This window comes from Triticum urartu, chromosome 1A (genome assembly GCF_056163025.1).
Source record: "Triticum urartu cultivar PI428250 chromosome 1A, HENAU_Tu73, whole genome shotgun sequence".
NCBI lineage: Eukaryota > Viridiplantae > Streptophyta > Magnoliopsida > Poales > Poaceae > Triticum > Triticum urartu.
The window spans coordinates 512,895,917-512,912,866 of NC_141873.1; the positions used below are offsets into that span (position 1 = coordinate 512,895,917).

The 16,950-nt window shown below is 43.2% G+C and overlaps 1 protein-coding gene across 1 annotated transcript; it reads left to right on the forward strand.

Annotated features, from left to right (window-relative positions):
• Positions 1-5,129: 5,129 nt before the first annotated feature.
• On the forward strand, positions 5,130-16,869 carry LOC125523859 (uncharacterized). The gene is made up of 22 exons (XM_048688926.2): positions 5,130-5,438; positions 6,976-7,214; positions 7,295-7,450; positions 7,873-8,031; positions 8,104-8,187; positions 8,880-8,947; positions 9,055-9,450; positions 9,819-9,867; positions 9,945-10,097; positions 10,402-10,542; positions 10,619-10,679; positions 10,777-10,935; positions 11,008-11,044; positions 11,181-11,239; positions 11,532-11,577; positions 12,060-12,109; positions 13,224-14,492; positions 14,869-14,910; positions 14,997-15,122; positions 15,204-15,257; positions 15,375-16,259; positions 16,463-16,869. The coding sequence occupies exons 1-22, from the start codon at positions 5,186-5,188 to the stop codon at positions 16,615-16,617; spliced, it is 4,641 nt and encodes a 1,546-aa protein (XP_048544883.2). The 5' UTR covers positions 5,130-5,185; the 3' UTR covers positions 16,618-16,869.
• Positions 16,870-16,950: the final 81 nt, after the last annotated feature.

Here is a 16,950-nt window from a genome sequence, read left to right on the forward strand (position 1 = left end):
TAACTTCAACTCCTGGAACATCTCATATGCTCCATGACTTCCAAAACGTCGTTGAGGTCCCGTTTCTAAGCCGTAAAGCATGGCACACTGAACTATCGAGTAGTCATCAGCTTTCTCTGCCAGACGTTCATAACATCTGGTGTTGCTCCTGCAGCGGGCTTTACACCTAGCGGTGCTTCTAGGACGTAATTCTTCTGTGCAGCAACGAGGATAATCCTCAAGTTACAAACCCAGTCTGTATAGTTGCTACCATCATCTTTCAAATTAGCTTTCTCTAGGAACGCATTAAAACTCAACGGAACAACAGCACGGGCCATTTATCTACAACAACATAGACATGCAAAATACTATCAGGTACTAAGTTCATGATAAATTAAAGTTTAATTAATCATATTACTTAAGAACTCCCACTTAGATAGACATCCTTTTAGTCATCTAAATGATCACGTGATCCATATCAACTAAACCATGTCCGATCATCACGTGAGATGGAGTAGTTTTCAATGGTGAACATCACTATGTTGATCATGTCTACTATATGATTCATGCTCGACCTTTCGGTCTCAGTGTTCCGAGGCCATATCTGCATATGCTAGGCTCGTCAAGTTTAACCCAAGTATTCTACTTGTGCAAAACTGGCTTGCACCCGTTGTATGTGAACGTAGAGCTTATCACACCCGATCATCACGTGGTGTCTCAGTACGACGAACTGTAGCAACGGTGCATACTCAGGGAGAACACTTATACCTTGAAATTTAGTGAGAGGTCATCTTATAATGCTACCGTCGTACTAAGCAAAATAAGATGCATAAAAGATAAACATCACATGCAATCAATATAAGTGATATGATATGGCCATCATCATCTTGTGCCTTTGATCTCCATCTCCAAAGCACCGTCATGATCACCATCGTCGCCGGCTTGACACCTTGATCTCCATCGTAGCATCGTTGTCGTCTCGCCAACTATTGCTTCTATGACTATCGCTACCGCTTAGTGATAAAGTAAAGCAATTACATGGCGATTGCATTTTATACAATAAAGCGACAACCATATGGCTCCTGCCAGTTGCAGATAACTGTGTTACAAAACATCATGGAAGTTATTCTCTGAGTAACTATAGAAGCCACATTAGTAACAACAAAATTAATGATCATGTATCATGGAAAGACTTATTGGCCAAGTACTATTATTATTGATGCATCATGATACAAATGAAAAATGAAGGTAGACTACAAAGCTAATATAATCATTTCATAGACAGAGAATAAGTTGGAAATACACAGAAGCACACATGCATAGAGGGACTACTTACATTCGAATTATTACACGGAGCTCTTCAAATTGTTGACGACCATCACACAAGTTCCCTGTAGGGCACAACATGAAAAGGAATTCCATTTGGTGTTTTATTAATTAATTATTATGAAAAGAATAAAACAATCTGAAGTCTGAATAGACATATGGAAAGCCCCATAGAGAAACTAAAATCTAAACCAAAGTCCTACTCCTACATACATAACCAAAGTACCATATCTGTTGGGAAACACAGTATTTCAAAAAAATTCCTATGATCACGCAATATCTATCTAGGAGATGCATAGCAACGAGAGGGGAGAGTGTGTCTACATACCCTCGTATACCGAAAGCGGAAGCGTATAGTAACGCGGTTGATGTAGTCGAACTTCTTCGCGATCCAACCAATCAAGTACCAAACGCACGGCACCTCCGCGATCTGCACATGTTCAGCTCGGTGATGTCCCTCATACTCTTGATCCAGTTGAGGCCGAGGGTGAGTTGCGTCATCACGACGACGTGTTGACGGTGATGATGAAGTTATTGACACAGGGCTTCGCCTAAGCACTACGACAATATGACCGAGGTGGAAAACTGTGGAGGGGGGCACCGCACACAGCTAAAGATCAACTTATGTGTCTATGGGGTGCCCCCTCCCTCATATATAAAGGAGGGGAGGAGGAGGCCAGCTGGCCACAAGGGGCGCGCTAAGGGGGAAGGAATCCTACTCGTAGTAGGAGTAGGTTTCCCCCCTTTCCTAGTCCAAGAAGGAGAAGAAGGGAAAGTGGAGAGAAGAGAAAGAAGGAGGGGGGCCCTTCCCCTTGTCCAATTCGGACTGGGTAAGGGGGAGGGGCGTGCGCCACCTCTGGCCGGCCCTCTCTCTTCTCCACTAAGGCCCATTGTGGCCCATTAATCCCCCCCGGGGGGGTCCGGTAACCTCCCGGTACTCTGGAAAATACCCGATACACTTCGGAACCATTCCGGTGTCCGAATATAACCTTCCAATATATCAACCTTTATGTCTCGACCATTTCGAGACTCCTCATCATGTCCGTGATCTCATCCGGGACTCCGAATAACCTTCGGTACATCAAATCACATAACTCATAATACATATTGTCATCGAACGTTAAGCATGTGGACCCTACGGGTTCGAGAACTATGTAGACATGACCGAGACACATCTCAGGTCAATAACCAATAGCAGAACCTGGATGCTCATATTGGTTCCTACATATTCTACGAAGATCTTTATCGGTCAAACCGCACAACAACATACGTTGTTCCCTTTGTCATCAGTATGTTACTTGCCCGAGATTCGATCGTCGGTATCATCATACCTAGTTCAATCTCGTTACCGGCAAGTCTCTTTACTCGTTCCGTAATGCATCATCCCGTGACTAAATCATTAGTCACATTGCTTGCAAGACTCATAGTGATGTGTATTACCGAGAGAGCCCAGAGATACCTCTACGATACATGAAGTGACAAATCCTAATCTCGATCTATGCCAACTCAACAAACACCATCGGAGACACCTGTAGAGCATCTTTATAATCACCCAGTTATGTTGTGATGTTTGATAGCACACAAGGTGTTCCTCCGGTATTCGGGAGTTGCATAATCTCATAGTCATAGGAACATGTATAAGTCATGAAGAAAGCAATAGCAATAAACTAAACGATCATAGTGCTAGGCTAACGGATGGGTCTAGTCCATCACATCATTCTCTAATGATGTGACCCCGTTCATCAAATGAGAACACATGTCTATGGCTAGGAAACTTAACCATCTTTGATTAACAAGCTAGTCAAGTAGAGGCATACCAGGGACACTCTGTTTGTCTATGTATTCATACATGTACTAAGTTTCCGGTTAATACAATTCTAGCATGAATAATAAACATTTATCATGATATAAGGAAATATAAATAACAACTTTATTATTGCCTCTAGGGTATATTTCCTTCAATATCATCACAGGGAAGGTGGTTCGGGTGTCGGTGCACATTGTGGCAGAAGTCACAACCCTAGACCTATTAAATCCCTAAGACAACAGCACACCTCAGTCATAGCCAAGAATATAGCTACAACGATCAATAAATGAAGAAACCATGTAATAGCAATTGTCTGTCAATATGACACTTTCATGCCCAACTTGCTAACATTCTTATCACTAAGACATGGCTACCCTAGTGAGTCAATCACAACTCTTATCACTTGAAATAAAGCCCATGAACCACACCAATTTATTGTACGATTCAGGATTTGAAAGCTAATCAATGTTCACACTAATTTAGAAAAATACAAAAGGATTGATGGACACCTTAGGCGTACATATTCAAAATGTGCACCCAAGTTTGAAAGCTAATCAACATTCACATTGATTTAGAGAATACAAAAGGGTGAATTGACACCCTAGGATGTACATATTCAAAACACACATCCAATCGGATGCTTCCAAAAATCATGAGAAAATAAATCATATTCATGAACTCTTTACTTTGTTAATCCCCTTCCCTGTTTGCATGGTGCACCCCTACATGAGAAGAAGTTAAGCAGCTTTGTAAACATGCTCCAAAAAATAGTGCTAACAGTTTTAGATTCTAACATAACACACAGGGATGGGGCATAGATTATGGCAATACATAATATGGTAACTACAGATCACAACAACTGTTTTATACACATACCATTTAATTGGGAGGACAGCTATGGATCCCGCCCAACAGGAGAAGACATTTTCTCGCCAAAATGTATCTAGCGTGGGAAACTAAATATTGTGCTACCTTGAAAACAAAGCTAATTTCGTGAAATCAGGAATGAACCCTGAGCAGCGACAAAGAAAAGAAGCTAACTTGCACCATAATTTGCATCCAAATGAAGGGGGGGGGAGGAGGATGCTGGGAGGTCCCTCATAGGGTCATACGAGGAAGAAGCCCCCCACCATGACGTGCTCCATGGCGGCTGGGTCGGAGCTCCATGCCCCCTCACTCGCCAGCCGAAATGGACCTGTGAGGGGTTCGACCACCATGTTCGTAAAGTCCATGATGTGAATCCTCCTGTGAGGTGGGATCTGCCTTCCTTACTCCCGTCGTAGAACAGAGTTGCATGACCACGATGGTAGTAGTGCTCTCGACGTGGTGGATCTAGCCTCCGCCTCACCCGTTTCGAGAAGGGTGAGAGAGCAGCGGTGGGCGCAAGCGCCGATGGGAGAGAGGGTGGGGGCGGTGCCGAGGTTGGGTGAGAGGAGATCGGCGGTGCAGGCTGGGGGCGACGGCTGGTTTGGGATGGGAGAGAGAAGGAATCATGAGGAGAGGAAGGCTGGCGGCGGCGGCTGGTTTAGGGTTTGGGAGAGAGGGAGAAGAGGCAGCTAGGTTTTCCATTGCGAACGTTCGGGCCTTTTATATAGCTCCTGGTGAAATGCTGAAAATGCCCCGACAGGGGCTCGGATATCAGGGCACACCATTTCTAATCGACAGCTCATAACACACGGGTAAAAATCCGACGACAGAGGTGCATCGAGCCTACGAGGATCATGTTGTAAACCGGATCTGACGGCTCAGGAGGTGCGGTGATTTTTAGGGTTTGCTTTTACCCGCCTCTTAACTTTTGGGATTGCGAGAGAACCCCGGGGGCCCGCACCACCTACCACCATCGCTTGTTCCCTCCCCACAAAGCACAATTACAAACAAAGCGAGGGGGGCATCTGAAAGAGGCCACACCTCGGAGATGGCGCCGGGGGGGGGGGGGTCTCCTGGTTAAAACCCTGCCCTCCTCCACCGCACCGCGACACCTGCCGTTCCTCCTCCCCACCCCACCCCCATTCCCCACTCTCTCCCCTCCCCCCACCCCCACACTCGCTCTGATCCCCTCCGCTCCGCCCCACAATGGCGGTGAAGGGGAAGGGCAAGCAGATCGCCACCGACGACCCGGGCTCCTCCTCCGGCTCCAAGCGGCGCGGCGCCGGCGCCGGCCGCGGCGGCGCGGGCCCCTCGTCCTACTCCGCCAAGCGCCGCCGCGGCCGCTCCGGCGTCCTCCAGTTCGTCGACGACGCCGCCGGCGTCGACGATGAGTACGAGGAGGACGAGGAGGAGGAAGAGGAGGAGGAGGCGGAGGAGCTGCAGGACGACCTCGACGACGGTACGGGACCGCGGATCGGCTTTCCCGAGGCGGCGAACCCTGCCCTCGTTGGTTGGGTGGCATCGATTAGTTGGTTCGGCTGGGGTCTAGGGTTCGGAGCAATGCATTCTTCGTTGTGCTTCGATGTCCTTGTTAGGTCTATGTGCTGATTGGGGTTTTTTAGTTTGTCTTTGGTTGGGATTTCGTTGGTTGGGGTTTTTTGTTTCCCCATCCTTTAACAGCGGCAATCTCTAGATAACCGCGTCAAAATTCATCCTACCCCCAGGGTTGCATTTTAGAAGCCGTAGAGTCCGGTCATGGGATCCCAACCAATAGATGTCCAGAAGTTTTCGTTTTTAAGGTGTTATGATGCAGGGCCAATTGATTCGTGGTATCGAATTTTCTTTTTCTTCTGGGAATGGAAGGTTTCTAGCAAGCGATTTTGGGAAGTGAAGTGATGATATGTTTACTGGCGTGGCATGACTACAAAGGGGGGGTTACGATTTGTTGCTTCTCCTTTTGCTTGAACCACCTGTTAGGAAAGCTCACTTACAATACAGTTTAATGGTACACAAGTTTGCTTGCGTACCATAATGTACTAGTGTAGTGTCAAAAAACGTCTTACATTATGGGACGGAGGGAGTACGTGGCATTGAGTTGGTGACCATTGCATTAGCCATCAGGGATAGAGCATGTCTTGTATATATTGTATTATGTGTCGTTGATGGTTGCCACAGCAGTTTGGATTTTACATGAACCATTGTAATAATGGTTTTAAGATACATAACTGTGTTAGCTTTTGCACTTCATTGGAAGTGGGTCCTAATCGAGTTGTTTTCATGCATGAAGTTTGTTGTGAGTTACTAAGTCGGACATGTTAGAGGTCATCGGGGCCTTTTCCTTTTACAATGATGGCACACATTTAGGGGCTCATATCAAATTCTGCAGATTTGCAACTTTTTACAAGCACACAAGGGGCAAAATTATTAAATTCATGTTTGTGCACTTGCCCTTGTTTGTCTGTAAGGTGATTTTTTCATAAAAATATGAAATAATATCAGATTATAAGGGTGCATATTTTCGTTCATACTTTTTTCAGTAACCAAGGAGTGAATAATATTTATAGTTAGTTTCATCTGCTGGCTTTTGTGGTGCATAGTGAGGACTCTGTTTATAACTTTATAAGTTGTCACCTTGTGGTCGATCAGGTATCAAGGTGCCCGGGTTGCTGCCCCGCCTTGCTCGCTGTAGTAAAGATAAAAAGGGGAGAGTGGGAAAAATAAAATGGCAAGGGAAGAGAGAGGGATAGATGGTGGGAGGCGAAGGGAGAGGGTGAAAAAGAGGAGAGGAGGCGGGGGGCATGAGGGGTGATTGTAAATAACTGGTTTTGATGTACAGGGTCCATAGACCGGTTATAAAGTTGACGTTTTCTTTTGAACAATTACCAGGGAGTTGTAGGTTCTTGTCCTTTCTAGGCACCAACCATCAGTTTACCTTCACCATCCAAACAATTCTTTTGCAACTTCTGCTGATGTCATCCCACTGATGAACATTGCAGGTTTCTTTACTGCGGGGAGGACAAAAGGTGTAAGAGTTGAAAGGTCACACCCTCTTCCATTTCTTGGAAATGTAAAGGAAGAGGAGCTGAGCGGTGATGAACTTGAGCAATTTATCAATGACCGTTACTCTAATCGTGTGAGATATGCCGGTTATGGTGGCTCTACCGAACAATATGATGATGATGAGTCTACCATGGATGGTGTAAAAGATCCTATCATCTGGAGGGTCAAATGCATGGTTCGTGATTGCTAGATGTTTTGACTTTATGATGTCCTAGCATTTAATAGCGGACACTTATTTATGTAGCTGCATTTCAGGTTGGGCGGGAGCGCCAAATGGCTTTCTGCTTCATGCAGAAGTTTCTTCATCTGCAAAAGTTCGGTACCAAAGTGCCAATTATCTCAGCATTCTCACTTGATCATGTGAGAGGATCTGTTTTTGTTGAAGCTGAGAAGGCTTGTGACGTTACTGAGGTACGTAGTTTGATTTCCATTAAAGAATAAAACATATCCATGCTCCTAAGAACTATTTAAACAACATGAGATGATGTATATCCAGCTATGCATTACACTATGTGGTATCAGATGATATTGGGTGATACTTCAACATCAGATTTGTTAAAGGTTTAAAATGTCTTGTTTTCTCTGTGCATTGCAATTCATTTTTCCTTCTACTTCTCACACACTCCAATTCAATTTTCTCTTTCATATAAATTAATAAAATTGGAAGGTCAGAATGGAGAATAAATGCTTCTCATTGGATATTCGAAAAACAAAATTTGTCTTTGACAGTCAATAAAGTTTTCTTCCCCTGTAAGATTTGCCCATTTATATGCTGTACAGAATTTTTTGGTTGCAAAATGACCCACTGACCATATGTGCACCTCTTGCTACAGGCATGCAAAGGATTTTGCGATGTTTATGTAAACCGAACTAGTACTGTCCCAGTAGCTGAAGTTCGTAGCTTGCTATCAACTCGTGCAAAACCATTTGAAGTTTCTCCAGGTACATGGGTGCGCATGAAAAGTGGAAACTATAAAGGAGATCTAGCACAGGTATCATAATAGGGGTGTGGGATATCTTAATATATTCTCAAATTCTTTGTTCATCAATGCCATTTCTTTTAGGTTGTCAGTGCGGATGATGGGCGGAAAAAAGTGTTGATAAAGCTTATACCAAGAGTTGATCTCCATGCTATTTCAAAAAAATTCGTAATGCTCTTACACCTGTGTCTGCATCCTATATTTTCATTATTGCAGTAAAAGCTCTGGAACTTTTTTATTGGCTTGAGTTCAATTTATGCCTGCTTATGCCATCTGATTTTGTAGTTTGATAATACTTCCTGTAGCTGCAAACTTGTTTTGTTGAATGTGTTGCCTGTCAATCATGAGATTATGCCTGCTGATTTTTACTATGTATTGGTCTCTACTTCCTGTAACTCTTGCGTCGCCATTTGCCAGCAGTGATGAGCTATGTACTGCATTTAAGTTTGTATTTATCGGGGGCTTTAGCATCAAGCTCAGACCTTTGTCCTAGAAACTTGATTTTCATATTATTTTATAGCACAGGAGAAATTATGACACGTGAGCCCTTGTGATGTGTATTGTCTGTGATACCATGTGACCTGAATGTTTAATTCTATTCATGTGCTTGTTAACAACTACTTCCTCCAATCATGAATATAAGGTGTTATAACTTTTTTCTGAATCGGATTTCTGTAGACACATTTTTAGTGTGTTTGTTCACTCATTTCAGTCCGTATGTAGTCCATATTGAAATACCCAAAACATCTTATATTTATGAACGGAGGGAGTATTTCTTTTCACTTCCCCTTTGCATCTTGTATGGTTGACAGTTGGAATTACCACTACGGGACTCATGTTATCTGCATTGGCTTTTGCAGGGTGGTGCTATTCCCCTAAAAGGTGCGGCAGTTCCTGCGCCGCGACTAATCAGCTCGCAGGAGCTAGAGTAAGTGCTTCTGTCCAATGTTTCTTTGTCCCACACCCAGTAGCCTTCTGCTACCATTTGTTTCTAATCAGGCTCTGCCATTGTTTCCATGATCTTGTTGATTCTAGGTTCTTTGGACCTCATATCGAAAGTAAGCGTGATCGTCAGACTGGTGATGTTTTTGAAGTGCTTGATGGTCTGATGTTCAAAGATGGTTTCCTGTATAAGCGAGTTGCACTTAGTTCTTTGATTTACTGGGGGATACAACCAACGGATACCGAGATTCTCAAGTTCTCTTCTAGTCCAAGCATTAAAAGTTCTGCCGATGACATGGATTGGGTCTCCGGCATCTATGGTCATAATAAGAAAAGAAATGTGCCCAGAGAACCGGATATGAAGAAATCAGCATCTTCTAAAGACAAAAGCTCCAAGGCATCAAATCTTAAAGGTTCCACTTCTACTGAAAACTGTGATGATGATGATGATGATGCTCAATTCAACCTCCACGATCTTGTAACCTTTGGGTGAGTGTCTGTTTTCTGGTCTTTATTCACTAGTCACTATCAACTACTCCCTCTGTTCCAAATTATTTGAAGTTCTGGCTTTGTCCTAAGTCAAACTTCTTTAAGTTTGGCCAAGTCTAGAGAATAATGTATCAACAGCCACAGCGCAAAATCAGCTTCACCATAAAAATGTACTTTCGTAATATATATATATATATTATATATATATATATTTGATGTTGTAGTTATTAGCACATTTTCCTATAGACTTGGTCAAATTTCTTTTAAGTTTTGACTTGGGACAAAGCTTGAACTTCAAATAATTTTGAACGGAAGGAGTAAGTACTTGCTACAGGATGCAATAATTATTTCTATTTCTTAATGAGCAGCCGAAAAGATTTTGGAGTGATTATTGCTGTTGAGAAAGATGGTTTTAAGGTAGTATTCTTCTCATGCACTCTCGAGTTCCGCATTTTTGTGTCGTACCATTCTAAGAATGATTGGTTGTGTCGTAGATTTTAAAAGGTGGCCCTGAAGGATCTGCTGTGACAGTTAGAAAGCAAGATATTAAGAAAGGAATTGTAGACAAAATGTTTACAGCTGTTGACCATCAGAACAAGTCAATATCCATGAATGACACTGTTAAAGTTCTGGAAGGACCAGTTCAGGTGAAATTTTTATTTCCATTCAATCAGGAGTTTGCTATGATGAAGTGTCTTATTTTCTGGGCAGTATGTGGAACTATGCATATTCTTCTTCTATTGATAACATTTGACTAAAATAATTGGTGTATTGAATGTACTTTTGTCAAGTATCTGCTAATTGTTCCAACCTTGCAGTTTGTAAGATGAGTTTTTGTTCTACTAACATGCTCCATAGCTGCAAATTATGATTTTGCAGTTCCTATAATTATTTAGTAAACCAATTCCTTCCGTCTGGCACCTTTTTGATCTGTTTGATGTTATCTTGCAGGGCAAGCAAGGAGTTGTTAAACACTTGTATATGGGAATACTTTTTATATATGATGAAAGCGAAAGTGAGAACAGTGGATTTTTCTGTGCTCAGTGTGGGTCATGTGAAAATGTAAAGAAAAGGAGGGACGTGACAAATTCGGTATGTTTGATGCACTATGTTCACTTGCCAATGAATCAGAAAGGTTCTTTTGGTCACTTTGTTTTTGATGTATCAGGACAACCCTATGTTCTCGGAGTCAGCTTTCATATCATCTGAGCAAAATGAACAACGAAATAGTAAGTGTTCCATGATTTTTTTTCTATGTATTGTCATTTGAAGTTTGATGTTTGTCAGCAGAAGTTAAGTTCTGTTCTGATTTCCTTGATCATACAGATGAAAGGCCTTACAGGGCACCCAGAGAACAACTCTTCCAAGTCGGAGAGGTGCTGCGTTTTCGAAGGGGTCCTTTGAAGGGTTATCTCTGCCGTGTAGTTCGGATATTTAGAAATGATGTAACTGTTAAGCTAGATTCTCTACTGAAGATTGTTACAGGTTAGTTTGTAAGTATGCTTGTACTGGAGCCATTCTATGGACAATGCCTTACTCTTTTGTATTATGTTGCAGTGCAAGCAGAGTTTCTCTCAGTCCCAACTAAAAGAGGGTAAGCAGACAAATCGTGTTTCAAGCTTCTCTTACTTATTGTTGCTTGTTTTAGTGACATTGTGACTGCATGAGTAGTCATTGATGTATAATTTCATTTCCACATTTGCTTCTCATTGTGTTATATGTCACACCAGGGATAACTCATCCAGTGCTCCATCTGGTAATTTTGGAACTCAGGATACACCATTCACCGGTAAGTTTTTGTTCATATGTATACCAGTTATTTCTACTTGCTAGATTAGTTTCTATTGCGTGTACAAGGGAAAGTGTTGCCGATCTTCTCCAAAACTATTTGCGGCGGACCTACTGCCTATAATGAGACCATCTGCCCAGTCTGATTGAGTTTTTAAGATGTGAGAAATTGAAAACTGAATGTAGAATTGTTTATAAGGTGTAGAAGACTTTTTTTAATTATAGCACCTCATAAGTTTGGTCTTGTAATACATTCTTTTTGTTACTTACATTGATTCTAAATTTATGTTCAGAAGCTGCTAAAACCTCATGGGACAATGGATTTGCATCTCTTGGCAGGTTTGTTTCATATTTTTCAGTTCCTTGCTGGTTTCTTTTAAACAAGCCAAACTGGGTTGACTTGCTGATGGTGTTGTGAGGTTGACTTGCTAATGTAATTGTTACCAACCATGAGAAAAAGGTTGCTAATGAACTTACTTTGTCGTTTTTGTGTAATGCTATCATTTATATGCAATTATATTTTCATGTAGTTACGTTCCAAAATATAAGGTGTATATTTTTTTTGAGAAGTCAATCTTCTCTATGTTTTGAGCAAGTTTATAGAGAAAAATATCGATATCTACAATGCCAATTCAGATCATTATGTTCATTATGAAATATATTTCATATTTATTTATTGCTGAATGTTGATATTTTTTCTATAAACCTAGTCAACTTACAGAATCTGTACAATATCGCTTGGAGGAATAAATGGCCTGTGTACCTATTATTTGCATCAGTACTAATTACCAGTCACATAATAGTTTTATTATCTGCTGCAGTGATTCTTGGCAACCTTTTTCAAGTTCTGCATTACCAGCCCAGAATGCAGGTAATATCTAGTTTTAGGCCTGCCCTTCGCCATCCTATTTGGTAGCATGGTTGGGAGCCTCCCTTTTTCGTATAATTTGGAGCTTCATTGATTTTTGTGTTGTTTGATCACAATGATGGTTGGGAACCTACATTTTACGCCTTTGCACTAGGGGGTTGGGGATATATTATGTGTAGTTGATACATGTATAAAGTAGTAATGCATATAATAATTGTCCAATATTCAAAGGCAAGTTCTTATTTGATGTTCTTATACCCTCTAGATTAATCTTTACACCTCTTATCTTCTGTCAACCACACTCCATCAGCTATGCTATCTACTAGGGTTTACTGGATGTTGCACGTGTAACACCATGCTCTACTCATGTCAAGAGCTTGTTTGTCCCCTGATTCATCTGATCATAAGGCTACAGAGTACTCCCTCCGTCTGGAATTATTTGTCGCTCAAACGGTGTAGTAGTATCATTTATGGTAAAGCTGCAAGTGGATAAAAAACTGCATGAGTTAGGCCATAGGGGACCTGCTTCCGAGGAAAGGAAAACTCGGGCTTTAAAACTGGTTGGCACTGGATTTTTCTAGATTTGGATGCCTGACATCCTATTTGTTACCAACTAGCCTTCTCAATCTTTGCTTTGTGCATAACTACGTGATTTTGCTGTGCACATGCCCACACAGTTAACAGACAATTTTGCCCTCTCTTTATGTCACTGTTGAGCTGCATCATGTGGTATAAAACAAAACCAGCAACACAAGTATGGCTTCAAATTCCAAGTCATGATATTAGCTATAGAAATAAGTTTAGTCCAGAATATCAAGGTTATTTCCATTGTCTGATTTGCTCAGCTAGGGTGGGTGGTTCAGTTTCTGTTTATAAAAAAGCAGTTGGTATCACCCCTCCTCTGTGTGTTGGTTGTGTTATCAGTAGAGTCCAGATAACTGTGGACTGAGGGTAGATATATATGTCGTAAAATCCGTGATACATTAATACTGTGCCTGTAGTGTAGCAAATAATGTCTTGCATATTGGTTTCTAATGGGTGTAACTGGTAACTTTTTTTTTTGCATCTTGAGGTTTTTATAATTTTGCTGATTCAGTAATTTCTACATCTTTTTCAGATGGAGAAACAGAAGCTGATCCCTGGTCTAAGAAACCAACATCTTCTGCTGATGGTGATTCTGATCCATGGGGTAACAAAACAACATCTGCAGCTGTTGATATATGGAACAACAGCACTACACAAAAGGAAAGCTCCACCGACAATGCCTGGGGTAAAGAAGCCGGAGGTGGTGGATTTGATGCTGGTGGCAGCTCTTGGGGTGGAGGAGCAGTCAACAAGGATAGTGAAAAGAGTGGCAACTGGGGTGAGGCATGCAAGCAGGTGGACACGGCAACTGGTGGTGATACAGATCCTTGGGGCAGTAAGGTCAAAGAAGTAGTTATGAAAGAAGCAGATAGCTGGGAGAAGTCATCATGGTCACCAGAGAAGAAGTTGGAGGGTGATGGTCAAGGATGGGGCCAACCTTTTGGCAAGTCAAACCAAGATCAAGAAAAAGGCACAGTTCCGAAGGACGCAGACAAGGGTGGGTCTTGGGATACCACTGTTGCTATTTGTGTCGGTTCAGATGATAATGATGCCTGGGCTAAATCTGCTACTTTGCCTGTTGCTCAAGATGATGCCTGGGGGAAGTCAAAAGAGTCAGGCCAAAACAGCGGCTCTGGAGGCTGGGATACTGTTGCTGTGGGCCAAGGACAAGATGAAGCATGGGGCAATCCAAAAGATTCAGGTGCCAAGTCTGAAGAAACAAATAATGGAAGTGGGAACTGGAACAAAGCTGGCTCATCAGACCAAGTTGGTGGCAGTGATTGGGGTAAACCGAAAATTTCTGGCGGTGCTGGTTCATCAAGCTGGAACAAGGGAGAGGCAGCTGAGGGGGATAATCAGAATAGCACCTGGAGCAGACCTGCTGGAAACTTTGAAGGTGGCCGTGGGTTCGGGCGAGGACGTGGGAGAGGCCGGGGCCGGGAATCTTGGGATTCTGGTGACAGAAATGACCAAGAAAGCTGGAAGGGCTCATGGCGTAATGACAGTTCTGCAAAGCCCTCTTGGGGGTCTGATACACAGGTAGGTAATGAAGGTGGAGATTCTGGTGGATACCGGGGGAGGGGAAGAGGGAGGGGCCAATATGGAGGACGAGGGGGAGGAAGAGACAATGGTTGGAGAAATGGAGATCGAGGTAGTTCTGAGTTTGGAAAGGAAAGGAGCAGTAGTGATACACCAAACTGGGGAAACAGTCAGCCTTGGAGTGCCAATGAAGGCACCAAGCCATGTGTTGAAAATCAGACTCCCGCTTGGAATTCCTCAGAGGATAAAAAACTGTCTGGAGGTGAGCAGCCTCATTCAGAGTTGTAGCTTTATTAATGATCATTGTTGGTAGATGTGTACTTCTATGTTCTGGATCACATATATCAAATCTGATATTTTCCATCAAAAATTCCGTCAATGCCATACATATATTAATCTCGTGCTACTTTAATGATGTTCAACAGGAATACACTAGTAAATATCTCATGCTGCTTAGAATTGTGCCTCTTTTATTACTCTTGATTGACTAGTTGACTGTGAGTGTTGGTAAAGCACACATTGATCCTTGGCTTTAGCAAGATGGCTTCTATTGCATGTGCTGAGTATTGATGGTATTTAAAATCGTGGCACAAGTACTCGATATGCTGCAAGTCTCACTCTTATATGCTCTTGTGTAGGCGAGCAAGGTGATCCTTGGGCGAGCAAGGTGACTGCTAAAGGTGATGAAGATATAATTGGAATAACCATTTTGTATTTGGTTTGATGCTTTGAGCTATAGTTATGTGCTGACTTCTGTATCTTGTAGGCCAAGAACAACAAACTGATGCTTGGTCAAGCAAGGCTGCAGGTGCTGAGAACAATGATGGCTGGAATACGAAGGCGAAAGAGTCTTCCTGTAACACTGGGGCAAAATGGGAGGATGCTGCATCAGGTAGTTCTGAAGCAAAGTTATTCTTTTTTGCTCTATATTTGATGTACGTACCACAAGCTTATCTTTTGTTCTCATGTTTAGGTGAAAAACAACAAGATGATCCGTGGTCAAACAAGATCAGTTCTACTACTAAAGGTGCTTAGGACTAATTCAATTGATCATATTTGATACCCTGCTTGACATTTGGGCTAAACTTCTGATTATATTTTCCTTGTGGCACCTTGCGGTGCTTGTATTTGATCCTCTCGGTAGGCAAAGAGCAAGAAACTGATCCGTGGGCAAGCAAGGTGTCTTCTACTGCAGCAGAGGAAAAAGCTGACCCCTGGAGTACTAAAGGGGGCAATGGGAATGATGGGGGTTGGAACAATGCTGGCTCGTCTTCTTGGGGCAAACCAAGTTCCTCAAGTGGAGATCAAGAACCTGCTTGGAACAAGCCAAAATATGGTGATGATAATGCTGGATATGGTAGGGGTGGATTTGGACGTGGGAATCGTGGCAGAGGTAGGGGAAGGTTTGGGGACAGTGGATCTTCATGGAATGGAGGAGGCAACACAAATGATGGATCAGGTGGAGGAAGGTCTGAAGATCAGTGGAACAGTAGGGATTCCGATGGTGGCAGAGGAAGGGGCAGAGGTCGCTTTGGTCGAGGTGATCGCTATCAAGGTAACAACTTTGGGTCAGGAGACGGGGATGGTGGCAGTTGGGGCTCTGGCAGGGGAAACAGAGGCCGTGGTGGTGGTTACAGAAACAATGGAAATGACAACAATGAGGGAAGGGCCTCCAGTCAAGACCGCGGTGGTGGCTGGTCTCACTCTTCTGCTTGGAATGCTGATAAAAAGGGAAGCGCTGAAGACGATCAATCTTTCTCAAAGGGCAAGTCCAGCTGGGGGAGTGACAACGACGATAGCTGGGGAGCTCCAAAACCATCTGGTGGTGATGATCAGGCAGGAAAGAAGGATGGAAACAACACCTGGAGTCAAAACAAGCCATTTTCTGGCGATGGATCCTCTATCCTGGGCCAGTGGGCTCCTGCTGGCGGCGCCACCGCTGGTACTGGAGGATCTGCAGGCGGAGGAGGATCATGGGGAAAGAGCAATGAAGATAGCTGGAATTCTTCAAAAGGAACTGGAGGCTCAGGTATGACCACTAAGGATCCTTCACCGCAAAGAGTGAAAGAATCAATTTTGTTTTAGCTTAAGTGCTTTTGCCTTTTTTTGCCCCCTGGAGTTCATCAATTTTCTCCCACCTCAGTCTGTTCAATGCCCCTGTCTATTGACATTCCTTATGCTAATCTTACAATCCAATTCGAAGCGCTAAATCTCTCTCCCGTGCCATTTCAGAAGGTGGTTCGAAGAAGGAAGGATCCTGGGACAAGGCTGAAGGGAGCGGGAGCCAAGGCGGAGGTGGCGGCAGTTCTTGGGACAAGGTGGCCAGTGGCGGATGGGACAGCAACAAGGGCGGGGATGCCGGCAATGGTGGTGGCAGTGGGTGGTAAGCTTGTTCCAAAATCAGCTGTGCCTGATTTTGGCGTGTACATAAGGGTTAGCGCTATGCAGGTCTCAGCGCTCTAGCACTTTGTGCTGGTTGGTTCCATTGGCCGTGCGACCTGAACCTTTAGAAGAACATGGCCTAGCTGGGCAAAACGTCCCCTCATGCTGGCAGTAATATACTAGTAGTGCCAGCAGAACGTTTCGTGGTACCTGCAGTAACTTATAAGTACCTTAAATCCTATCGTGTCTGAGATTTCCATGTGGTCTTTGCCTGGTTGCTATTGCTATGTGATGGCGATGCCCTAGGCTGGATGCAAGTGTATTTTCGCAAGTACTCC